General features: G+C 51.3%; 1 protein-coding gene across 3 annotated transcripts in view; it reads left to right on the top strand.

Moving 5' to 3' along the window:
• EFR3B (EFR3 homolog B) overlaps window positions 1-26,572 on the top strand; it is a 72,709-nt gene that overhangs the window by 16,380 nt on the left and 29,757 nt on the right. For all 3 annotated transcript variants that reach the window (XM_058668193.1, XM_058668192.1, XM_058668191.1), the window contains exons 2-3: window positions 17,769-17,845; window positions 19,209-19,336. In XM_058668193.1, the coding sequence (XP_058524176.1) occupies window positions 17,769-17,845; window positions 19,209-19,336 (205 nt within the window). The remainder of the gene's footprint in view (window positions 1-17,768; window positions 17,846-19,208; window positions 19,337-26,572) is intronic.

Genomic DNA, 26,572 nt, shown 5'->3' with positions numbered 1-26,572 from the left:
AACACAATCCAATTCATAGACAAAGGGAACCGAGGCCAGGGAGGGGCCCGGAGGAGCTGGTACTGAAGGGAGCCATTTCCATTGGGCAGCAGATCATGTTGATGACTCAATGTTAGTCACCATATTGCTCAGGAGCTTCTAGAAAAGGAAAGCCAGAGAGTGACAACATTGTCTTGGCTCCCTGGAGAACTCCAGCTCCAATGCAGAGCATCACTCAAGGGCTACAGCTCACACCAGTGCAAGTAGAACTCGGGGCCCATGTGTTACTGCAGTGAGTAAAAATGGCTGGAAGACCGATTATCAAATGTGCAGGCTTTGCATCAATGACAATGCCCTGTTCACCTTGGCAACATCTCAGCACTCACTGTCCTGCGTGGGAAAACCGAGGTACCAGGTGCCACAGCGTTGGGGGTGGGAAGGAGCTCGTGTGGCAGCCAGTGGGAAGCAGAGGACTAGGCCTTGTCAAAGAAGAGCGTCAGAGCAACTGCAGATGTCAGCTGCACCCGAGCTGTGAGGGTTGGCACCTACAATTTCAGCTGACTTTGCACCAGGCTGCCTCTAGGGTTGGGCAGCTCCAGAGGCCCACTCTGAAGTGAGAATTCATTGTATGCATTCAGGTAAGAAGCAGCAGCTAATGCCGCCAGGCAGGCTGTGCGGTACCTCTGATCTCTGCACAGGTACTAGACCTGAATGAAACCTACAGTCACCCTCACCATCATGGTTATTTCTAGGTGATAAGCTCCTGGTTTTAGTTTTGAAGGAAAAAAAATAGCTTGTCTTTTTCAGTTTGCATAATGAGCATTTTAATGACAGAACATACATACACATGAAAGTATTTTTTTTCGTCCCCAAAGGCTTTGTGCATAGTTATCTGGAACCTTCTAATTACATTTCAGAAATGACTATGCAAGAGGACATGCAAAAGCCAATCTATATGGATAGATATCAGATGGTGTTTGGCTGGGGGAATTGGCTGGAAGGGGGCGCTGGGGGGGGTGGGAATCTCTTGTTTGGGTGGAAGTTCCGCACGTGTGAACACGGTTGTCAGAACTCAAGATTCTGATCTCTTAAGAGCTGTGCATCCTACCGTGTGTTAATCACATTGCAGTTGAACAGTAGGAAGCCCAGGAAAAGGCAAGAACATGTGCCCCAGCTGTCATGGGGCTGTTCTGCAGTGCTGGGAAACAGCCCAGTGCCTGTGCCAGCCTGCGTCAGGGTTACTCCCTAGCAGCCCTGTGAAAGGGCCCATTGAGGGCTGCTGGCCAGAGCCGCATGCTGTGGGGCCACTTCTGTGCTGAGCAGGCAGCAAGCAGGGGATGCTCACTTGGGGAGTCTGGCCCCACAGCAGCTGGGAGGCTGATGGTGCTGCCAGAGCAGCAGACAGAGAGCCGGTACACGGGGCCATCTGAGTGCAGGGCTTGCCTTTAGAGCATAGCCATTGTCTGGTGGACGTGGGACTGATTGACGAATGAAACTGGCCCTGCCCAGGCCTCCCACAGCATCCCAGCACCAGCTCAGGCATGGCTGAGTCACATGCAAGCAATTGATTTTCCCTTTTCCCTTCAAGGCTGCTGTCCACAATAACATCATTCTGCCACAAGTGCTCGCCTTCTGTGACTTGTACCATCTCTGCACAGATGCCTTTCTCTCTCTGGCTCAAAATGCATGCTTTTTCCTAATGACTTGTTTAAATTCGGAAGTCTGGGGCTAACATGATGACTCAACTGGATAATTCTCTACGTACAAGTGCCAGCATTCTATATGGACAACAGTTTGTGTCCTAGCTGTTCTACTTCCCATCCAGCTCCCTGCTTGTGGCCTGGGAAAGCAGTGAAAGACGGCCCAAAGCCTTGGGACCCTGCACCTGCGTGGGAGACCCAGAAGAAGCTCCTGGCTTCAGATAAGCTGAGCTCTGGCCGTTGGGGCCATTTAGAGAGTGAATGAACAGATGAGGATCTTTTTCTCAGTCTCTCCTCTCTGTAAATCTGCCTTTTAAATAAAAATAAATACATCTTTCAAAAATAATAAATGCCAAAGTCTATGTGTCTTCTCTTTTGCAAACCAGAGGTTATATGTGAAGACCCTGGAGCAGACATCGCTGGATTTGAATCCAGTTATCCCCACGTAGCAAATCTGTTACTTTGGAAGTGTTGCTGAGTTGTCCCAAGCCTCATTTTCCTCATCTGTAGAATGGGGACCACAGACTGTTGTGGGGATTAAATACACACGCATCAAACCTCCTGGCTGTTCCAGGCACACAATGAGAACAGGATGCTTGTCGGCTGACGTGGACATCACAGGAGACCTGGTGGCACGTATTTGACCATCGGCCAATCCTCTTGGGTGGCGGCATAGCAGTAATGGGGTCAGGAAGAATTTCACCAGTGCTCGTGGAGAGCGTTCCAGGGAGCTGTCCATCTCCGGCTGCTGTTCCTTCTGTCTTCTGCAGAATGGGCCCCAGGGACCTGCTGCCTGGTGCAGGCATCCCCAGAGTGCCCATGCGCACTAGACTGCTGTGTTAGAAACAGGTCTTGGTTCAGCCTCGCCCGATGCTTCCTTGGCGCTTTCAGTGGGGCTCGACCCAGCACTTGGTTTGCTCGCTCTTCCCCCCAGGGCTTCTGCTTGCTGCTGATTCTGTTTGCATTTCAAAAGCATTGCTGAGATTTCCCTTTGGCACCAGGGCCACCCTGCCCCCTGGCACTGGCTCACCAATTTAGCTGCCCTGGGCTTGGTGCCGGTCTTATGTGCTGGCTGAGACAGACGCTCTGATTGTATATTTGGGCGTTTGAATGATTGATCTCGGATTCTTAGCCCGTAAGAGTCTGCATCCTAAATCTGCTAGCTTGCCTGTATATTTTAAGCACTTCCACTTGTTCTCAATCCATTTGGCTCTGGAACAATGAAGCTGGTATCTATATTTGATTCTGTGTGTTCATTTGGAAAGCGGTTGGGGGAAAAGACAGGGAGGGTGAGTAACCTTGCTTTTTATAGGCTGGCTGGAGCCCATGGCAGGGCTGGCTGGGGACCATGGCAGGAAACCGGCAATGTGTTTTAGGAAAGGGGACTACATTCTTGCATTGTAAATCCTAAATCCTGACTTTCAGTGGTTAGCTCCAAATTTAAACCAAGTCACTAGTGAATTGAAAGCACTGTTGTTTTTTAGGGGTAGGTGCCACTTGCCCTGCCACAGGCTGTTGGAGAGGAGTTGTTGGAATGCTTCTTGTCCCTGTAGTTCCTGTGTCCTTGAAAAAGCCTCAGTGTATGGTAATAGGTACTCCGGTGAATGGGTTAGCCCACGACCAGATCACTCACAGAGAGCCATGTCTACATATCAGCAGTCATTTCCCCCCACCCTTCACTGTCATTTATTAGGACTCCTGAAGCTTAAAAGGCCCATCAATGTAACCAGTGTATTCCTAACAATGATAACCAGTGTTTACACAGTAAGCACTAAATAAATATAAAATACTCACAATTCTGTGCAATGGGGATTTTATCATCAACAGTACAGAACACATGGAGGGACCTAAGGCTACAGTGGGGAGCCGGATGATCCCCCTGGCCACCTCAGAAGCTCAGTCCTGGAGCAAGGGTTATACCCTCAGTGGCTAGATGCCCATGTTTCATGTTCTAGGGCCAGATTTGCATCCCCCCTCTACTTTCCCATGCAGCTTTGTGCTAATCCATTCCCTAGAAGACAGCAGGGGATGGCTCAAGTGCTTGGGTCCCTGCCACTCACGTGGGAGCCCCAGATTGAGTTCCAGTCTCCTCCCTTTGCCCTAGCCTAGCTTCAGCCATTGCAGGTTTTTGAGCCAGCAGATGGAAGATCTCTTTCAGCCTAACTCTGTCAGTCTTTGTCTCTCTGCCTTTCAAACAAAGAGGGAAGTTCAGCCCTAACTTGGTGCACATTGGCCCCCAAAGGCCTTGGGAGCAGCCTACAGTCCCTCAGGTACTCACACCAGAGAGTGATGGGACTGCCAAAGCTGTGCGTCCACCTGGGTCCAGTCCCAGCCTCACCTCCTCCCCTTCGGTCTACTGCTGCTGCTGTTAGAGAATTAGCGACTTGGAAAGTATCTGCCTGTGCTTCCTACACCAGCAGTCAGCCGTACAGAGCTTATACTTTCTCTGGTTGAGACTCCAGGGAGTCCCAAGCATGGCTCTGGTCCTCCACCTTCTGCTCACTGCTCAGTTCCTCCCTCTTGGCCAGTACTCCTCCTTAGCCTCCCCCAGACAGCCAGGTGGCCATGCCCTCTGGGTCCTTGCCTCCATCTGGGTTGGTTCAGTGCTATTTCCAGCCCAGCCATGTTACACAATGACCCAGAGTGACTGGGCAAGAGCTGTGAGGCCCTGTTTGCAGCCCCTGCCATTGGCCTATTTCAGGGGTCCCCCCAGCAGTCCCGTCATCTGCCACCTGTTTGGTGACAATTCCAGGTAAAGGGAACAGAGTTGATCTCTGGTTCTCTGTGCTGATCTCTGGTGTCACCTCCAGGGTGTGGGCCAGAGGCACCAGTCAGAGCCTCAACCTTCTTTCTGAGTCTGTTCTACCTTCTGAGCATTTCATAGCAAGCTCGAGACCACATGTGTCCCCACCCACCTCATGCCATCCCCCTGGCCCTAGCTTACTGCTGTCCCAAGTAGATACTTCCAGCTCCAGGTCTCGCCTTGCTTCTATTCTAGGTGGTCAAGTTCTTAGTTCCTCCTGGGTGGTTTAGTGTGGGGCTGCTCCCTGACACATCCTAAGAGCACCAGGAGAGGTAATAATGGTTGCTGTTAGTGGCAACGACAGCTCTGCGCTCCTGGCCTGGTGTTTGAGGGTGTTGCTCCAAGTGGCTGCTTCCCTAACTACGCCAGTATCACTCATAGAGATCTGGACAGAGCAGCCACCCCAGCGCTCTTGGGATGTTTCCCTGTCCTTGGCTCCTCTGTGCCTTTGCTGGTGCGGTCCCCTCTGCCGTGCCCTTGCCCGTGCGGTCCCCTCTGCCGTGCCTGGGATGCCTGCCTTCTCAGCCTGTCTCAGAGGGAGCCCGTGTGCAGCACTCCATCTGTGGGACTGAACGACCACTTGTCCTTTCTCTTACTGTAGTTGCTGCCAGTGCACTTGCTGTCACTCACAGGCGACAGGGCCTCTGTTGCTCTCACCTTCCGCAGTCTGATGCACACAATGGTGTGTGTGTGAGTGTGTGTGTGTGTGAAGCAAAATGACTCCTGGGCCTCCAGTCAGCCTTTTGGCATAAAACTTCCAGCGAGGGGGCCCGGTGGCGTGGCCTAGCGGCTAAAGTCCTCGCCTTGAACGCCCCGGGATCCCATGTGGGCGCCAGTTCTAATCCTGGCGGCTCCGCTTCCCATCCAGCTCCTTGCTTGCGGCCTGGGAGGGCAGTCGAGGACCGCCCGGGGCTTTGGGACCCTGCACCTGTGTGGGAGACCTGGAGGAAGTTCCTGGTTCCCAGCATCGGATCGGCGCAGCACTGGCCCGTTGTGGCTCACTTGGGGAGTGAAACATCGGATGGAGGATCTTCCTCTCTGTCTCTCCTCCTCTCTGTATATCCGGCTTTCCACTAATAATAAAATCTTTAAAAAAAAAAACTTCCAGCGAGAGAGCTGAGCAGGTTCTGAAAAGTCTTCATGTCTGCCCATGTGTGAACTCCAGCCTTCCAGATCTTCAAACAGAAAACGATTCTTACTCATTTTGGTGAGCAGTTTTGGCCTAAAAAGAACAAGAGAGAAAATATGAAAAAATTGTATTTATTTGTAATTCAGCGGACAAGACATAACATGTTTTAGTTGGGGAAAGAAACACAACTGGAGACTAGAGCTGGGAGTCGAGGTGCTCTGAGAGAGGCTTCCCTGGTTGCCTGAATCCCACATTTGTAGCCTCCAGCCTGGCAGGCATGGGCCACGTGTGGCTGCTGTGCACGTCAACTGCGGCTCGTGTGCTTGAGAGACTGGGCTTTTAATTTTTCTATTTTGGCTTATTTTATTAGAGACAGCACACGCTCATCTACTTGTTCACTTCTCAAATGTCTGCAGCATCTGTGGTTGGAGCAGTCTGAGGCCGGGAAAAAATCCAGACTTCCTGCGTGGGTGGCAGCGACCCAGCTCCTCGCAGGTTCTATATGAACAGGCAGCTGGGCCAGAGAGCTTGAGCCAGGACTCAAACCCTGGCGCTCTCATATGGGATGTAGGCGTCTCAACTGCTAAGTTAGACACCCCCCCCCCAAAATAAAACTGAATTGTTGTTCTCATGTAATGTTAACAGCCACAAGTGGCACCAGCCACCATATTGAATGATGCAGCTCAATTTTCCCATCCCCTCCTCTCAGCCCCAGCTCCAGGGTCCCTGTAAATGTCAGTGATGTTCACATGGTGCTATGGACCCTTACAGGTGTTCTGTACACATCGCATGAGAGGCAATGCTATTACATGTGGGTCCCATGGCTTCCCTGTGGAGGGACGCTACCTTCTGAGAGCCATGTGTGGCAGTGCTCCCAGCCCTGCTGCATGTGGTATGCATATCCTCAGGACTGGAGTCAGCCGTCCACCATGCCCCTGGAATGTGCCCAAAGCCACTGTAGCTGTCTTTTGTCTGCTGCCCCCTGCACGGGAACCGGTGCCAAAGCAGAGCTGGAGGCCTTTGGAGCTGTGGGAAGGGCATGGAGGGTTCCATCCCAGTGCTCCTGGCTCCTGGCCTGTGGGATCAGAGCTCGCAGGCGGGCAGCAACAGTGGCAGGAGCCCCTGTGTATAAGACGCCATGGGGGAGCCGTTCCCTTTTTTTTTTTTTTTAATAGAAGGCTGGCTGCTTTGTCCTGCTCTGATCTCTGTTTTCACTCTGTGTGCTGAAACCTAGATTTTTATCAAACAGACTGCAATTAGCTCTGAGGCTACTGAGACATTCATAACCCTCTGAAGACAGCCCATACCGCCTGCCTCCACTGCAGGCTGAGCTGAGGGCTCACAAGGAATAGCGGGCATGCTCGGTGCCTCATTCTTAAGACTGGCTTCTGCCACCCATGCGCATGGCACTGTCTTGGGGCACAGATCTCAGAGCATGGATGTGATCACATTTAGACTGTCTAATCTGCACCAGAACCTCTTTCTAAATGAGGAAGAGCAGGGTACAGGCCTTGGGCATGGCAGAGAAACCTGTACCACTTAAACTGAGAGGAGAAGCTAGCACTTGCTTCTGGAGGCCACAGCACATTCTCACCCAGTTGCTGCTGCTGTTTTTCTTTTCCTTTTTCCTAATTGTAAAGCAGGCTGAAATAAAGAGGATTGAAGATGCCACACCAAGTGGTTATTGGGAGGCTTACAATGATTAAACATTCAGCATCGAAGGGGTTGGTGATGGCTGAGCTACAAAGAAAAAATGGAGGGGACTGTGGAGAATGGCAGGCAGCATCCACCAACCAGGGTTTGGCAGGAACGGCTGTGGTCTAACAGAGGATGGAAGAAGGAGAGCAAGTGGGAACAGGTGGAGGGGGTGGGAGGCTTGGAGGGACGACCCTGGTGATGGGGCTCACGCACAGGCTGTGAAGGCTCACCTCCCTGTAGCTTCCAGAGGAGAATGCCCTGCTCTGCTCCAGGCCAAGCTGTCTTTCCTTGTGTGTATCCTCTGCCGTAATTCCATGTTTCCTTCATTTGGACCAGTTTAGTAGACAGTAGTTCTCCCTATCTGTAAGGGATGGGTTCCAAGACCACCCCTCCTACCCCCCAGGAGAAGCCTGAAACTGCAGTGAATACAAGACCCTGTAAGAGCATGTCCTATGTTTGATCTCTTTCATGCACCTGTGAAGAACTTAATTTTTACATTAAGTAAAATATGAGATTAGCAACCGCCAGTCCTAGGACAATTGTAACAAGTTGGGCAATGAAATCACCAGCTTCTCTACTCTTGCACTTGGAAAGCATTATTAAGTAAAATAAGAACCCAAGCAGTACGATACTTAGCTGGTCAGGTTGGTGGCTGAGCTGGCTACCAGGTAACAGATGGGTACGGCATACAATGCAGATACACTAGGCAAACAGGAGGATTTACATCCCTGAAAGCCAAAGTGGGGCGGCGTGCTATCTCATCGCACTGCTCAGAACAGCCCCCCTTAGAAAACTTAGGAGTTATTCTTTTCTAGACTGTTCTATGTGTTTGGATCATGATTGGGCACAGGGAACTGAAAGTGGAAAGTGAAGCTGGCAACAGTAGAGACCCCTGGGCACCTTTCTCATGAAATCCCTCATCCTCAGAATTTTTCCACATTGTGCCCTCATCTTCCCAACCCTGCTAGCTCAGTGTGTCCTTGCATTATTTATTCAGACGCCTTTCAGACTGCTGGCAGAGCCTTGCTCATAGCTCGCTTGTCTCCCAACATCCTGATGAAGCCATGTCTGTGCCTCTAATGCAGTGGTGGTTGGGGGGAGGGGGTTCCCCAGCTTCCAGGCCGGGAACCAGTTAGCACGGTCATGATTGTTTTTCCTTATTTTTGCCTCCAATTCCAAGCTCTTGGCTCCTCGCTACCTATGCCGTCAGCCACGGCCGTGGGTGGCTCTTCCCCAGGGTTTGGCCCATCTGGCCTCACCCTTTCCACCCCCTTTGGCCACCACTCTGGCCCTGGTGTTCATTGCCGCTCCTGTGCTTCATGGTCTCCTTTCTAATCTTCCCTCTGAACTTGAACAGCCAGGCTCATGATTATATCCCTAAAATACGCCCGTCACCCCTCGTGCCCCTGCTTTCCTCAAGACCCTTGGCTCACCCCTCTCACCGGCAGGGTGAAGGACTAGTCTGTTTCCTGGGCGGTCCCAGCTGTAGAGCAGGGTGCCTAGTCCACCCTCAGCGCCATGGAGGCCCCCAGGGGGCTGGGACAGCGTGTCCAAGGACCTGCAGCTCAGAGCAGCAGTTTTGCTTAGCTCCGAGGCACGTTCTTGCTGTGCTGTAAAATACAGAGCTGTGTCTGCATTATGGTGTGAGTCCTTTGCGGAGTGACAGTGCTGAATGTTGTTCTTTCAGCACTGCCTTACATGAATACTGTCAAAGCTGTTCAACAATCTCACCGCATGCCTGCTGCACCCTGAGAGCTGGGTCTTTGGTGCCTGGCAGGAAGGCCCAGGAAAACTCAGGCTGCCAAGCCACTTCCAGGTGGGCCCTTTGTCCAACTCCTGTCTCCCTCTCCTTCCCCACCCCAAGGCTCTGCCTAAATCCTGGCTCCCTAAGAAGCAGGTGTAGTAAGAGGCTTCCCGACATTTACTGCCTGTACCTTTGCTCTGCAGAAAACCACACTCGGTGTCTTGTTAACCCTTCACATCCCATTTAGCCCTTGGCACTATGGGGCCCTAGGTGGGGCTCAATATACATGTTGGCAAATGCTATTTCTGTCTCCAGCTGTGGGGTTGGGGGTTTGCTCAGAGAGGCCCTGGTGTGATCCTGGCGTGTTCTGCACCTTGGCATCACCAAGATAGGCCAGCCTTAAAGGAGTCCATTAAATCTGAAAAACAGGTTCCTGTGCAGCTACAACGAAATGCACAGGGGAATCTCATGTGTCAACGTCCGCAGGAATCAGCTGTCCTTGGAACTGACTCAGATGTCACAAATTACACACAACTTTGAAGGGGAAAGCAGTCCGCCCCACCCCCGGAAATGGTCTTTCCCTGCTGGAGCACATTTTTCTGCCTGTCCCTGCCTGATGCATGTGCTCTGACTTTGCATCGTGAGTAGCTCTGTGGGCCTCCCTCGCTCTGCCCCTGACTCGCTCTACCTAGGTATCCTCTCCAAGCTTGGCTTTCTGCTCTGTGGAATCCTGGGATGGCCTCTTTGGAAAGCAAAGTGCTGAAGTTTCAAGCTAAGCACGTAAGTCATAAACACTCAAGGGACATCCAGGGTCGTCTTCCTATTGTGGAAAGCCCCATCTCTAACAACACAACCAAATCCCTTCTCTTTGAATTATGTTTAAAATCCATCCCCTTGGATGCCTCCCCATCCTGTCTCAGTTTCCTGGGCAACCCCACTCTGCGCATGTGTAGTCTTCAGTGTAGGAGCCTGATTACGGGTCCCACGTTCCTGTTGCATATGTTTCCATTCCTGTTTTTCATCTACCAGCAATACAGGAAGACACCTTCATCTTTAATCTCTGCAAATCAGACACGAGCCTAGATTTGGAGCCGTTTGGAAAACGAGGGTAATGTTACTGGCCTCACAGACTTTCTGTGAGATGAAGCCCAGGAGACGTGGAGAAGCTCAATGTGGTGGTCATGATCTCGTCCCTCCATTGGGCTTCTACACCTCTGCTTTGTCTTGGGCCATCTGAGGGATGATGGTCCATCTCTCTGGATTTGGGGTGAGACTTCCTAACAGCTTGTGTACCACATTCCCAGTATAGTTGTAAAATAAAGTCAGAAGGCTTTAAGGGTTAGTCTTGTGTTGTCATTCTATTTTATCCTATCATGCCTTCTTTTCCCTGGTCTGGGAAGGTGGTTGTGACCATAATGATCACAGCAGTACTGATGATGGTGATGGAAATGATGGCGGGAGTGATGATGATATTGTCGATGGTCCTGGAGATTGTGATGGTGATGATGGCGAAGGTGATGATGGTCACAGTGGGAGCTGTGGTGATGATGGTAATGTTGAAAGATCCCAGTGTGTGCTGGGAACATTCCTAAGAATGACCCTGGTGTTAACATGACCCAGTCTCCATCAGCACCCTGTGAAGTAAGTGGTTTATTCCCATGGTTCAGGTGGGTAACCATGGCCCTTGAGAGAGCTGGAGCGATTTGCCTGAGTCTGTAGGCCTTAGCCAAGCTGACTCTGAGGCTTGAGCCTGGCTGTTGACAATGGCTAAGATACAGTTTTCCTACTGTCTGGTCCCAGGAGGCAGAGGGTGGAAAACCATTCTGTTTTATTTCTGTTATTTGCTCCAAGAGAGTTATCAATGCCCAGGGAAACCTGCAGTTAACAGAGAATTAAAGCCCTGATGTTAAATCAGTTGGATGCAGTTCCCTCTTTAAACCCACCCTCCCATGCTCAGTTAAAGTGGCAAACAGCTTGACCAGGAGCAGCCAGAAAGCTGTGAGCATCTAGGATGCTCAGGACCTGCAGGAGGCCATGCTCCATACTGGCATTGGCTGAGACTTCAGACAGGTCCCTCACCCAAACTGTCTCCCCAGGGAGAAGTCAGCCACTACTGCTTAGTTCCACTTCCAGTAACTTCTGCCTGGGAATTCAGACCCTGCCCTTCCCCCAAATTCATTTCTTTTCTGAGCCTCTTCTTGGTCTTTTCAATCATAGGCTTTCAGATGACCAGAGGTGGGTTCTCCTTGCCCCCTGCAAACTCACCCACGACTGCTTGCCAGCTCCACAGCTTTGATTCCCTTATCACCAATAAACCACACTGCACCCCACCTGGGAGAGTCCCAGCTCTCATTACCAAGAGCAATTGCTGGCTCACCCAGAAAATCATGAAAAATTGGAAACAACAGGGAAGGATTCCATAAATCAGCATCTGGTCAAAAGATAGAATGATAAGCTTGAAAAAAAAACCCTAAATGCTCACAAGGTAAGAAAATACAGGTTTTAACACTCTCCTGTAGGATCCCAATTTCATTTTAAAAGTGTGTCTAAACCCGCAAAAGGAACGCTAGAATAGCCAGAGGTTTGAATGGTTAACTCTAAAATAGTGTGGTCATGTGATGTTTATGTTCAGTTTGACTTTTCCTGCTTTACAAAGTCATCCCTATCACCATGTATTCTTTTTCAAACCAGGAGCAAAGAGAAGGGCAGAAGAGAGGAAGGGACATTTTTGGATTTCTTGAAGCTTTCCCTGTTGACGAGAGTAAATTTTTCAGATCATGAATTCATCAGTACTTGCTGGGTCTCCCTCCCACTGGAGGTCAATGTAGCTCAGGACTCGCCTCTTCCGAGAAGCCTTCCTGAGCTTGCCAGAGATTTCTTTGGTTGTGCAGACTGCTGGGTCTCACTTGGACAGCCTGTCAACCTAAAGTGTGTGAGAGTCTCACATGCCTGAGTAGCAGCACCTGTGTGCTTTAAACTCTTGCCTTCCTCACGCCACCCAGTGGGTGCTATGCAGACTGCTAGGTCCCACTGGTGTCGGCTGAGCAAGGCCCTGACCTCCTGGGAGGTCCTGGAGTTGGACACGTGTGCCTTGCTTGCTGACTTGCTCACTCGCTCGCTCGCTCTGAGCTTTGTTTCACTTCCTCCAATTCACTGGGAAGAGGGTGTCTGTAGCATTAGCCCTGGCTTGGAATTGGCCATACATTGTTTACAAAGCATGTCACTGGCTTTGGCCTCAATGACCAGGCCAGCAGATTATAAAGCTAAGAAAACAAATATGAACTATTTTGGGCCAAAAAGACATTTTTGTCTGTGCATGGGCATAATGGAGTTGATGTTTTTCATAGAGGAAGCCTAGTTCAAGGAGAGGCCATGACTTCCCTGGGTCTCACGCTGATCAAAGATGGTTGAGCATGCACATGATGCTGGTGTCCCTGGAGCCCCGCTGGGCCCGGGCTACTGTACTGAGCTCACCAAAGGTGAGGCCCGAGGAATTTACAGTTGATGGGAGTGGAGGAGGCGAGTCCCTGAGCCAGCAGAGGGAAGAGATTGTGTAAGCAAATACAGTGCATGGGAGACACAGCAGCCAGTGGGTGGCGATGCCTCTGCCATGTGGCTCACGGGTGAGGTTCCTGGAGGGCCTGTCCTGGAGGGCCTGTGCCAGGGTGAAAGGTCGGCTTTGAAGACTGCTGTGAGCTGGGCACCCTGGTTGCTCCTGCAGCAGACTAATGCTAAGATCCTCCCTGAAGCTCCAAACGGAGGGCACTACAGCAACATGGGGCCTGCTGCAGTGGCCAGGCATGCAAGGCCAGGTGTCAGGGCTAGAGGAGGCATGAAGCGTGCTAGTTGCTGGCAAAGGAGAGCTTAGGGTGAACTTGAGAAGGAATGGGAGGAGCATCAGGTGAGCCTCGTGGCAGCCCCTGACCAGAGTGCTCCACCTCTGATCCTGCCCTTTTATCTAGGAAAGGAATAACAAGTATGATGTGAAATATCTGTGAGGTGCTATGCATAGAGCCGGTGCCAAACCCTGGGGCTCTCCAGCTACTGAAGGTCAGCTCCGGTGAGGCTTGACCAGTGCTGAAACAAGCAACGGGGTCCCCAGGAGCTGGCATGGCACCTTAGGGACCTGCAAACAAGGCTGGGTCCCTAGTGGAGCACCTGGGAGGGAGGGGACTGAGCCTTTGGAAAGTTTGGTGTACTGAGTGTCAGACACTGTTCAGCCATGGCACTGGGCTGGAGCAGTACTGCATCATGCCGTGGTCACGGAGACACAGCTGCTGCCGGGCAGGCCGTGCAAGAGGTGGAGCACCCAATGCGTCTTCCCGTGCCATGGCCGAGGAACCAGGCCAAGCCAGGCCAGTGCCCTCTCCCTGGAGAGTAGTGCAGATACCTCTACCCTTCCTGGAGAAGGTGCCCACAGGCTTAGCCAGCAGGTTGCAGGAAGATCTGGGGGGAGCTGATGTGAGACAGACAGGAAGCTGGATTGCAGACCTCTGTGAGCCAGCCCCTGGGGCCTCTGGGTGGGGGGTCAGCCTTGGAAGATGGGCCCTCATGACAGGAATGGATTCCAGAGTTCCACCACTCTCCCCCTGGGGCCTCTGGGCACAAGCACTGCGTGGCCATCCCCTAGTAGCCCCCCTGGTGCCTCATGGTTCCCGCCTGACAACTTTCTGCACAGTCCTATCCAGGCCCTACTATGTGGCAGGGACAGACAGACAAGTGCGTATTCCTGCCACCTGCTGGATGAGTCCATCAGGCTGTGTCTACGCCCCACCCCAGCCACCTCTGCTCGTTCCCTTTCTCTCAGGACACTGCTTGGAAACCTACAGGTGTCTCTGTCCCTTCCTCTTCTTGCTCCCCCACAGGGCCTCTCTGGCCTGGCTTCATGGTATTCCTTCGCTGTACAGATCCCTGCGTTATTTGCCTGTCACAGCCAGGGAGAGGCATGGAAGAGGTACAGGGAGGAGCAGCAACTCCATCCACATCTCTCCTACGTGGGAGTCCTGCTACTGGAGCTGTCACATCTGCTGTCTGGGTGCACGTCAGCGGGGGATGGGGCGTGGGTGCACACGGGACACTTAACCAGCATCTCAGCTGCTAGGCCAGCACCACTCAGCACCACCCCTGACTTGACAGCATCACTCAGTTCAGGCACAGGTTCTCCTCTACCCCAGCTTGGAACAACTCACTAACCACCCTCCCATCTCTGCCCCAAGTGTCTGCATCTGGTCCCATCTTGTCACCTCTGCACCGTTACCACTGTCAGCCACTGCTCAGAGAGCTCACGGAGCTGCCTGTGAGTGGTGGCAGAATCCATCCCCTGCAGCCTCCAGCCTGGGCTTGCAGCGAGCTGGGCAAGAAAGGAGGCCAGCCCTGCCTGGTGTGCTTTGGTACTCACCGCAGCCCCTTAGGCGGGAGCTGTTACCAGCTGCATCTTTGAAGAGAGGGCGGGTGTGATTAGGTTCTGCATCCTTCAGGCTCACATAGTGAGAAATCACAAGAGCTGGGAGTCCCAGGCTGAGCCCAGATGCTCAACCCCTGTGCCCTGGTGCTTTGCAGACTCAACATGTAGCCACTGGAACAGGGGCAGCAGCATGTACCATGAGTCTGCAGGACATGCCCAGTCAGAACTGCACCTTGGCAAGCCCCCATTGACTTGTGTGGGATGTGCTGTCTTTGGGATCCCCTCTTCCATGGATGCCGTTTCTATAGCTCCATGACAGTGCAGAGCCATCCAGCCCGGGCCTCTAATTAAGAATATACCCTCTGAGTGTCTCAGTTTCTTTATCTGTAAAACAGGGTGGTCATAGGAGATTTCAGCAAGTTGGGGCTTGTCCTGCCTGGGCACCTTGGAAGGAGGCATCCTGACAGGGATAGGGAGGAGAAAGAAGGAAGTTCCAGCAGGTAGAACCTGGAGATCTGGGGCTTGTGATCTGCCCACCCTCCTGCCACCCTGCCCTCCCTTGGCACTGGCCACCAGGAGCCTGAGGGCCACACAGCTTTTCCTGGAGGGGGAATGTTTCAGGCCAGCCACCACGCGCACTCTCCTGCTCCCTACCAGTCCAAACCCTCAAAGAAGTTGTGATTGGCGTAATTCCTACCAAAGGAACTCATCCTTTGCCCAGTGACTCCACACTGAATCTTGCCAGGGTGTGTTTGTATTTCAGGAGGAGATTTATTTTTTTTTAATTGCAAAGATAAACAGAGAGAAGGACAGAGAGGAAGATCTGTCCACTGATTCACAAGTGGCCACAACGGCAGGAGCTGAGCCAATTCAAAGTCAGGAGCCTGGAGCTTCTTACGGGTCTCCAAACACAGGTGCAGGGTCCCAAAGCTTTAGGCCATCTTCGACTGCTTTCCCAGACCACAAGCAGGGAGCTGGATGGGAAGTGGAGCTGCCAGGATACAAACCAGCACCCATATAGGAGTTCGGTGCATGCAAGGAAGGAGAGGGCAGGTGTGTGTCCCCAAGTCCTTGCCTGGCAGAGGGGTGGAGCTGGGGCGCTGAAGAGAGAGTTGGGAGGCAGGCTCAGGAGAGCACTTGACAGATGTTTCATTTCCAGTCACATTTACAAAGTTTTTTGGCTTCATCGTCTATCCTCCAGCATCACAGCACCAAATGCCTTCTCGGTGGACCCCATTCATAAAGCGCAGTGCAGGGCCCTGGGATGCCCATTGGCCTGGATTGGTGGGAACCTGTTGGGGTCTAGCGTGTAAGACTGAAGGCCCTCAGTCGCCTCCCTGCCCAGCCCTAAAAGGCCAGGCATACTGCTTTGCACCTGCATTTTTGCAGATCAGTGGTGAATGGCCATGTCAGTCTGTCAGTCTCACTTGGAAACACCCTCCCCTAAGATGGGATGCAGACAGGAACTGAGGGGGGAAGGTGGCGGGGAGGGCAAGGAAGTGAGAGCTGAGGGAAGGAGAATCCCCCTCAAAGAGGTTGTTTTTGCCAAGGAGACCACGGGCAAATGGAGTGCCTTCGGAGGCCAAGAACTCTGAGGTCACCCACACCCAATTGGATCTACCACATGGGATGGAAGAAGCCCAAATCCTGCCTTGCAGGATCCAAGGACATTGGAACAACAACCAGGATCCCTGAGCAGTCCGCAGAAACAGAAGAACAGTAAACTTCCTTCAGGACTAGGGAGAGGAGCTTTCTCTGGTCCTTGTCTGCTTCCAATTTTGGGTCCCCACCCCCTCTCGTAATAACCATCAGGAGCGCTCCAGAAACCCCTCAAAACAAACAAACAAACAAAACTAGAATAGATAGAGAACAACAAGGAAAGCTTAGAAACAGACAGGAAACGGTCTGCAGGGATGCACTTATAACTCACTGGGTAGGACACAAAGATTAGTTACTCCTCACTGGGGTATGGAAGATTTCTCAGCACACCCCTCCTAAACATGCTCACCTAAACTATTGACATATATCCTGTTATAATTATAGAGTTAGACCACCTGAAAAACAGCCAGGTTCAGCGAAAACGTGCTTCAATGCTATAAACTGCTAAATACTAAAATTAAAATAGGCATGAGACAGCTGAATAGCAATCTAAGCCATTTTAAGGTGTATAGAACACGGTTGAATACAAACCAAAATTGAAATGTCTATGAAGAAGTCACAGGTTGTGGTTGAGAACCTGCATTTTCCTATTAACATATTGGTTAATCAATACCATGTCAATTAATGCCACAATGTTGTAAATGGTTGGAAATATTATGTTGGGGCTTTTAATTGATTGGGATGATACTCTGCCGGCTCTACCTTCAGACCAGAGATGGTCTCACCAAGAAACCACTGAACTCACCAGGACAATAAGATGCTGGACTTTATGCTTAGTAAATACCTCCAATGAAAGAATGTCAACTGAATTTGAACTATGGAAATGCAACAAGGTGGAGCAATCCACCGTGGGGGGAGGGTGTGGGGGGGGGCAAGGGGAATCCCAGTGCATAAAAAATGTATCACATAATGCAATGTAATTAATTTTAAAAAATGAAATGCAATAAAAATATGTTTTTAAAAAAAGAGGTTGTTTTGCTTTAGTTTTTGCTTGTTTTCAGAGACTGAGATCTTGTACCCACGCGTTCACTCTTTGAGTGCTTGTGACAGCTGGCCCTGGGCCAGGCCAATATCAGGAGCCTAGAACCATCAGGGTCTCCCACATGCTTGGCAGGGGCCCAACCTCTTGAGCTATCATCCACTGCCTCCCAGGGGGCACATTATCAGGAAGCTGGAATCCAAAGTGGAGCCATGGCTCCAACCCAGGCTCTCTGATGTGGGATGCAGGTGCCTTAACTTGTGTTTTAACTGCTGTACGGAACATGCAGCCCTGGGAGGGAATTTCAGAGATGAATGTGAGTGTGTGAATGACGGGTGTGAGCAATGTGCACCTGTCTTTAGTGTAAGCCCTCCCACAAAGCCTCACACCTCCAAGTGCCTCTCTCGGCATGGCTTCATGAACAGTGGCCGTCCACTGCTTCTGCCTTGAATCTGCCAGTCTGCTGGCCTCTAACAAAGACCTGAGCCCTGAACAGCCGGTGTCATGACATAGGGTGAGGTCGGGAAGCAGTGGGAAAAGCCATGCCCCCAGAAAGACACGGTGCTGGCCTGCTAAGAGAGGGACCCGTCTGCTTCCATCCCGGGGCCTCCCTGGCCCCAGGGCATCAACCTGACCAGGGGCTGCGCTCACTGGTTTCTTGTTCCCATTACAGGTGTGTGCGGCTGCTGTGGGGCCCTGCGTCCCAGGTACAAAAGGCTGGTGGACAATATCTTCCCCGAGGATCCTGAGGTGGGTCATGGCTCCAGCCTGGACCACTACCCCAGGCAGGGGCACAGTTGAGAGGTTGCTGGGAAGGTCGGGGTCTACATACTGGGGCCATTGAAGTGCTCATTCCCTGAGCATCAGATCTGATGGACCATCTCCCTGCCTCTCAGGGGAAGCACTCCCTGTTCTGGGCTGGACCCAGGAGCCCAAGGCTGTCTCCCCACTCCCTCTGGCATCTACCAGCAGCCGGCGTGTCCACGCCCAGAAGGCCCAGCTGCTCGGCGTCTAAGCCGCCACCCTGGCTGTGTTGCAGGTTGTGGTCTCGAGGTGTCAGGAGCCGGTATACTCGACTCGCTTTTCTGGAGTCTCTGGGCTCCTGCTTTCAGATGGCTAGAGGATGTCTTTTCCAGAGTCCTGGCGGATTCCCCACAAGTCACAGGCCTGCCCTCTCCCTTGCTTACACCTTGGTGCTGGAGACCAAGTCACTTGAGCAATGCCATGTCATCCATGCAGGCACACACACATAGGCCTATGTGCATTCACAATCACACAGGATCACCCCCATAAGTACACTTAAAGCTAGATGGTGAGTTCGTAGAGGGAAGACTTCCCAGCCTAATCACCTCCATCACCGATCGACAGCATGTTGTCTGGTGTGCGCATAGCAGGCTCACTCAGATGCTGAGTTTTTAAAAAGTTTAGTTATGGGGCTGGCACAATGGCATAGTAAGTTCAGCCTGTGCCGGCAGTGCTGACATCCCATGTGGCCGCCAGGTGTTCTACTTCTGATCTAGCTCCCTGCTTAAGGTCTGGGAAAGCAGTGGAAGATGTCCCAAGTCCTTGGGTCCCTGCACCCACATGACAGCCCCAGCTGAAGCTCCAGGTTTCAAACCGGCCCAGCAATAGTCATTGCAACCATTTGGGGAGTGAACCAGCAGATGGAAGAACTTTCCCTTTGCCTCTCCTTCTCATAAATTTGACCTGCCTCTCCAACAGAAATGAACAAATCTTTAAAAATAATAATATTAAAAAGAGAGAGAGAGAGAAAGATTTACTCTCCAAACAGCCTAATCTACCAGAGTTGGGCCAGGCTGAAGTCAGCAGTACAGAACTCCATCCTGGTGTCCCACATGGATGCCAGGGACCCAAGTACGTGGGCCATCCTGCCTTCCCAGGAGGCGTTAACAGGAAGCTGAAGTGAAAGGGAGCAGAGGGGACTTGAACCAGCTCTCCCATGGGATGTAAGCATTGCAGGCAGTGACTCAGCCCACTTGGCCACATGCTAGCCCCTACCAATACTGATAAGAGTTGAGTCAATGTTTATCTCTGGAGTTGAACAACCCTGTCCGTGGACTGGCCACAGTGATTTTGCCCTGTCCCCTTGCAGGATGGCCTGGTGAAGACCAACATGGAGAAGCTGACATTCTATGCCCTCTCCGCCCCTGAGAAGTTGGACCGGATCGGCGCCTACCTCTCTGAGAGGCTCATTCGAGATGTGGGCCGCCATCGCTACGGGTAAGTGGCAGGTGAGATGGGGAGAGGCATTTCCCACAACTGGGATGCCACTGGAGCAAGCGTGGGTCCTTTGAAGAAAGAGAGAGCCAGTGGGAGACCGGGGCTGGGATCAGAGAGTGGACTGTGGGCACCCTCCCCAAGGTGGGGCCTAACAGGCAGAAGTGGACACTGGCTTTCCGGGAGGAGCCCCGTTGGCATCTGTTTACCCCTTGCAGGGCCTTAAAGAAATTAGGGTAGCCCAGAAGCTGCCGTTGTTCTCACTAGACGTGTTATGCCCTGATCAACTCAAGGTAAGCAGGAACCAGCATCATTACAGAGAGATGGCAGAGCTGGGAGCAGCGTGCAGGTTCAAGATCTGCCGAAGTGCCATGTGTATCCATTTTAGAAGGAAGGCTTTCCGTGTTTAGACGAAAAGAGAGAGAGAAGAAGAAGAAGAAGGAAAATGATCCACATAGATGTAGCTGTTTAAACTTTGAAATATTTCAATCTCATGAAGGGTCCAATAAAAATGTAAATGCCTTCAAAAAATAAAGAGAAAGACTCAAAATCTCGTGCTGGTAGCTGATGACAGATAGTGGGCATGGAGTCAGCATGTTGAGTTTGAATGGTTGAGGTGGGAAAGACACTGTGGTCCAGTGCATTAAGCTGCTGCTTGGAATGTCCGCATATTAGAGTGCCTGTGTGGACCTTGGGTGCCCCACTTCTAATCCAGCCCCCTGATGAAGCACCCGCAGGAGACAGTGATTGAGGGCCCAGGTCCTCAGGGCTTTGCCACCCATGTAGTCCTGGCTGTTGCAACCATTTAGGAAGTGAATCAGCAGATGGAAGATCCCTCTGTCTCCTGCTTTCCCTGATATTATGCCTTTCAAATAAATAAACAATTCTTTTTTTTAAAACATGGGCAGATGGTGGTGGTTGCAGCACTGTGACACGGTAAGTTGACCTGCTGCTTGCTATGCAAGCATCCATAAGGGAGTCCCGGTTTACGTTCCAAGTGCTTCCTCCTTCTGATCCATCTTCCTGTTAATGTGCCTGGAAAAAGCAGCAGACATGGCCAAGGCTTGGGTCTCCGCTGTCCTGGTGGGAGACCAGGATGCATTCTTGCTTGGGATTCCACCTGCCACAGCCCTGGCTCATGTGGGCATTCAGGGAATGATTTCACAGATGCAGATGTGTGTGTGTGAGAGAGTCTGACTTTCAAATAAATAAGTCTTCAAAAAATGACACAGGCTGAAGTAAGGTTGACAACAACTTTCAGAAGATATCTATCTTGTTATGAGCAGAGGAAAATTATTTTGTAAATTTAGAATCAAAAGTGTATGTTAAAATATTAACATACTATCTGAAATGAATGCAAACATAATTTCCAGTGTTAACCAAGAGGCAGCAAAACTGGGAGGCATTTTCTTACTTTCCAGAAAGAGTGCCAAATAGTTGAAACTTGTTAGAAAGTAATTTTGAGATACACATCAAAATCTCATGAACCACTCATGGCCTGTGACCCAATAATTTAATTTCCGTTTTGTCTGTTGCAAGAACTCAGGCTTACACACAGTCCAACTTTACACAAAGAGCTTTGCTGGTTTCTGTAGCATAGTGTCTATCATGTTCACCTCATACACAGAGAGGTTCACTCTGCTTTTCTTTTTAAAGAATGATGGAAAAGCAGGAATAACTTAGATGTCTAAAAAAAGAAGAGTCCGGTAATTACAGTGTCCATCACTGGAGAAGATGGTACCTAGTCAATAAAAATGTGTATAAGGAGGCTTTCCCTTAACCCAATGAAAAATAGAATGCATAATTACACACAGAGCACAAGGGCCTTCAGGAAGTTCACAAAAAGTACTTTATGAAAAAGTATGCATGAATTTTTAAAAATGCACTCAAATACACTTACCTTCTAATTCCATTCCCCACAATTTTTTATGCTCTCCAGTGTACAATCAAGTTAGAAAATAAAACAACCAAAGAAACCCCTGAGTGGTTGGAAAGCATAGTAAAACCCCAGATACCCATAGGTTGAGTGTTTATGTTGTAAGCAGTGTAGCTGAGTGTTTCATTTTCTATCTACTCTGTGTTTCCTCCGTATTTCCTAGTGTGCACGTGTTGTGTCCACGGGGAAATGGTGCACCACAGCCAGGGCACATGGTATCCATGGGAACCAGGCTGGATGTGGGACCATGGTGGATGTGGGACTGCTGGTGAGGTCCAGGGTGTGGTGGACTCAGGAAGCTGCCCCTAGCTCCTGTTGGTTTCCTCTTCACGAGTCTGTTTCAATGCCATTCCATGTGTGCTGCTTCTCCTGGCTCAGGACCTGCCCGCCCCCCTCCCCTCCAGCACACGCTTTGGCTGCAGCCTCGAGCTGGCCTCCCTGCTCTCTGGCATTGGCTGTGATAGACAGTGGTAGACATGATCATCAGCTTCTCGTGACCACAAGGAAACTCCGGAGGGAAGCTGCTAACAAAGGAAGGAGGTTGGTTTTAGAGACTCAGAGTCCAAGCCTGGACAGTTGTGTGGGTCTGGCGTCCGTTGATGGCTGTGGCCAGTGGAATGAGTGAGAGGAGGATGCTGCGGCCAGCTGGGAAGCATGCTCATCTCCAGCCATTGAGACTTGATCATGGGGCTCCACCCCAGCCCTGTAATCCAATCTAATCTCCCAAAACTCCACCTTCAGACATCCTGGCTAAACTGAGTCTTCACTCTTAACGCATTGATCACTGACATTAGTCCACTAAACATTAACACAAGACTTTGGGGACCCATCTCCCAACCTGTGGGATTTTGGGGAAGAGGCATACAGCTAATATACACACTATACCAAGCACCTTTGCTTGACTTCTGGAATGTTCCACAACCTGCCACAACCCCAGCCAAGCCCATCATGTCTGCTGGAAACCCACCTGGACAAACTGCCTCTTATGCGCTCTCTCTCTCTCTCTCTCTGGGCCTCTTGCCTCTTTGAAGAATTCTCTTGCCTTATCCACTCCCCCACCTTAGAAGACCTCTTGACTCCCTCTAAGACACCTTGCTCCTGATGAGGAAGATGTAGTGGGCCCTGACTGGAGTGAGAAGATTTGCATGGTGCTGGCATAGTGGTGGCATGGTACAGAGGCCCAGAAAGCTACCCGTGGTCTGGACCCAAGCCAGCACATTTCTGTCATCATCTTATTTAATCAAAATGTGGGTACCTCCTCACTAAAAAGGATAGGAACAATGGACATGCTGGTTGCATAAGGGGTCTTGATGCAAAGTATGCTCAAATAAGTAGAAAATTACTTTGTCCTGGACTGGACCTAGAGCTAAGGAGCCAACTGCAGCATTAAACATTTACACGCCTTGTGCCTGCCTTCTGCACAGTGATGGCGCTTTTCAAATAAATAAACAATTCAGGAAAAATGTCTTCCAGCCAGCAGAGCCACTAGGAATCCTCCTACCGCCTCAAGAACTGCAAGCCAGCGTTGTGTCCTTTTGTTAAAAATAGCCATGGCAGCGTCTGGAAATTTAAAACCTGAGCCTGTGGAAGGCTTTGATCCTAAACACTGGAAAAGAGAAACCTGTTGGGTCCCGCCTCTTGTCTACTGCCCTTCCCCTATCTAATACCACATCCATGATTGCCATTTGCCTCATCACTGATGGCAGCTTTGGAAAAGTCCGTGTGCTCAAACCACAAGCACAGCACCTGTGTCACTCGACCACATGGATGTGTGTCTGGGATACAAACCTAACAACACAACCACCCTCTTCAGCCCATACCTGCTGGCCTCGACACCCATCCCAGTTGGAGGCGGGCTCTGGTCCATAGGTGTCCCGTGGCTGCGACGTCAGCCAGCTGTGGGCACCGAGAGCTGGGTGCTGAGGTGCTGTTTCTGAGTATGAGATGTCAAGGACAAGCCCTGGACAACACTCCTTGTTTTCTTCTCTGTGCATGCCCTTTCCAGTTCAGCCCAGCTACCAGGACTCCCTTAGAAACAGGAAAGAGGGGGCACAAGTGGGAGTGCAGGGTCGGAGCACAATGAGCCCCTGCCTGCTGACAGCTGCAGAGTGCTGTGTTAGACCCTGTCAGGAACCCCAGGCCTGAGGCGCTCTCCTGGCCCAGCACAGAGCCCCCAAGGGCAGAGGTGCCCACACCAAAGGGTTAGACCCCTGCTTCCTGAGACCCCTGGCCCTGGCTGGGGCTGACCTGAGGGTTCCTGGGAGGAACCTCTGAGCTTCCAGACATAGATTCCACAGGCTCCTTCTGTGGGGTGTTGGGGTATGGAGCACCCTACCTTTCCTCCCCTAATCCCCACACCCACTTCTGATCTCCAAAAACCCATAAGGCTCTGTGCAGGAAGGAGGAGGATGGCCAAATAACAACCCAGACTACCCAGAGTAGGAGGCTCTTGGTCAAAGCCATTGCCCTTCAAGTGGTCCCTGGGCAAGGGCTGGCTCCACCCAGGCTGCATCCTTCCCAGCGACCCCAATCCCTGGCCCTGAACCTGCCTTGCCCCTCCAGTTCAGTCTGGCTTCCTTCCTTTTTACCCCATTTCCCTCCCTGCTAGGGTCCAGTTCCTCCCTGACCCACTGCCAACAGAGCACAAGAAGTTGTAGCAGAAGCTGACACCTGCCTTGGACTCAAGGCAAAGTACTTCCTGTCTGTGGGCTGAGCCCCCTGCGCATCTTCCTCAGTTGCTGTCACTCGCCTTCCACCTTGATCCCTGACCCCGCTTCTCCCTGCTGTAACTGGCCAGGTGTCTTCTCCCAGCCTCTGTCACTGCATCACAAATGGCCTGCAGTCTGACCCTCCTCTCCTTCAGGGTTGCCTTCTTAGTGCATGGAGACCCTTGCCTGTCACCTGCCCCTGGGGTCTATCCGCTGCTTGTGCCTCCGCCAGGAGCCCCTTAGGCAGGTCTCGCCCCTTCCAGGACCTTGGCTCCAGATCAGGTCTGAGGGAGGAGTCCCTTGAACCCATCTCTGTTGAGCCATCACCATGAGAACCCCAAGTGGTCTTTCTTCTGAGAGCACAGGCCAAGCACGGCTAACCTAAGGAGGCAGAGATGAAGCAGAACAGACGTGGCGAGTACTGGACAAAAGGTTCCAAGGTCCCATTCACATCCAGGGTTCTCGGGTACTTGGAAAATTAGAAGTTCACGGTCACAGTCATTCCAACCTTAGTGTTGAGACCAGAACTGGGGAATGAAGGACAGCATTCAGGGAATGTGGCTTTACACTTCTGTGCTTCTACTGTAATTGTCACTTTCCGCCAAAATTTCCACCCTGGGTCAGTAGCCAATTTTTTTTAAACAGGAAAAGGAAGGAAGGGCAGTCACTGAGCTCTGTGCTTTGGGAGACCTTCTTCTCTTGCCTAACTCCACCCACCCCTTCCTTTACCTCGTTTCAACCCACTGAGGTCAGTGAGCAATGCTGGCAATGTACCCTGCCTGGTGCCTGGCCTCGCTTCCTTGCCACCCCATGTGGCCACCCAAGGGTGTCTCTATGAAGAAACTGCCAGGCCCTACCGCACCACAGGGGCTGACACACACGAGGGCAGGACTGCAAGGCACAGCAGGCTTCCCAGATGGTTGTGATGATCCCTAAAGGGCAAGGCCACAGGTAGCTGGGCGTGGTTGCCCCCAGGCCAGGGAGCAGTGGAAGCCCAGGTCCCCGGCCACCAAGGAGCTAAGAGGCACAATGCTCCATTCATCAATGTGTTCCAGGGTGCCTCTTTAATAATACAATGTAGTCATGTTTTATTTAAATTTTTATTTTTTAAAAAAGATTTATTTATGGGCCCGGCGGCGTGGCCTAGCGGCTAAAGTCCTCGCCTTGAAAGCCCCGAGATCCCATATGGGCGCCACTTCTAATCCCGGCAGCTCCACTTCCCATCCAGCTCCCTGCTTGTGGCCTGGGAAAGCAGTCGAGGACGGCCCAAGGCTTTGGGACAATGCACCCGTGTGGGAGACCCGGAAGAGGTTCCTGGTTCCCGGCATCGGATCAGCGCGCACCGGCCGTTGCGGCTCACTTGGGGAGTGAAACAACGGATGGAAGATCTTCCTCTCTGTCGCTCCTCCTTTCTGTATATCCGGCTTTCCAATAAAAATAAAATCTTTAAAAAAAAAAAAAAAGATTTATTTATTTTTATTGCAAAGTCAGATATACAGAAAGGAGGAGAGACAGAGAGGAAGGTCTTCTGTCTGATGATTCACTCCCCAAGTGACCACAGCAGCCGGCGCTGTGCCCATCAGAAGTCAGGAGCCAGGAACTTCTTCCAGGTCTCCCAGGTGGGTGCAGGGTCCCAAAGCTTTGGGCCGTCCTCGACTGCTGTCCCAGGCCACAAGCAGGTTGCTGAATGGGAAGTGGAGCTGCCAGGATTAGAACCGGTACCCATATGGGATCCCGGCGTGTTCAAGGTGAGGACTTTAGCTGCTAGGTCACCGCGCCAGGCCCTATTTTTATTTTTATTGGAAAGGCAGATATATAGAGAGAAGGAGATACAGAGAGAAAGATCTTCCACTTGCTGGTTCACTCCCCAAGTGGCTGCAAGGGCCAAGGCTGAGCCAATTCAAACCTACAAGCCAGGAGCTTCTTCCAAGTCTCCCACGTGGGTGCAGGGGCCCAAGGTTTTCTGCTTTCCCAGTTCACAAGCAGGGAGCTAGATGGGAAGTGGAGCACCAGGGTACAAACCAGCATCCATCTGAGATCCCAGTGCATACAAGGTGAGGATTTTTGTCACTAGGCTACCACGCTGGGCCCAGTCATGTTTTATTTTAATATTATTACAGGGAAGTTTAGTGTGAGCCAAATAGTCTCACAGAGAAATGAACATTTATAAAAGTAGAAGGGAGAATCTCAGAAAACAAAGGCTTATTTTAAAACATTTTAAAATTTTGAGAGGCAGAAAGAGCAGTCTTCCATACCACATGTATGCAGTAGCTGAGAGTCCCCAGTACAGCTGTCCCGTGGGGGGTAGGATACAGGATCCCAGTTCCTTGGCTATCAGCACTGCCTGCTGAAGTTTGCATTAACAGGAAACAAGAATGATGGCTGACCAATGTGATATGTACATGAGACACTTAAACAGCAAGTGGTTTTCTTGGTATGGCTGTGTGTGTGTGTGTAATGCAGATGCCTTGTAGGTGGGTGATATCTTTCATCATTTATACCTGGCCCTCTTCTTAAGAAGGGCATCTTTTTTCTCTCTGTCCTGTCTCTCCTCCCGCAGTAGAACGCACATCACACAGTTATGGTGATGCTGCC

Source organism: Ochotona princeps, chromosome 8 (genome assembly GCF_030435755.1).
Source record: "Ochotona princeps isolate mOchPri1 chromosome 8, mOchPri1.hap1, whole genome shotgun sequence".
Taxonomy (NCBI): domain Eukaryota; kingdom Metazoa; phylum Chordata; class Mammalia; order Lagomorpha; family Ochotonidae; genus Ochotona; species Ochotona princeps.
The sequence above is the reverse complement of the archived record's forward strand: the minus strand, read 5'-3'. Positions and strand labels throughout refer to the sequence as shown.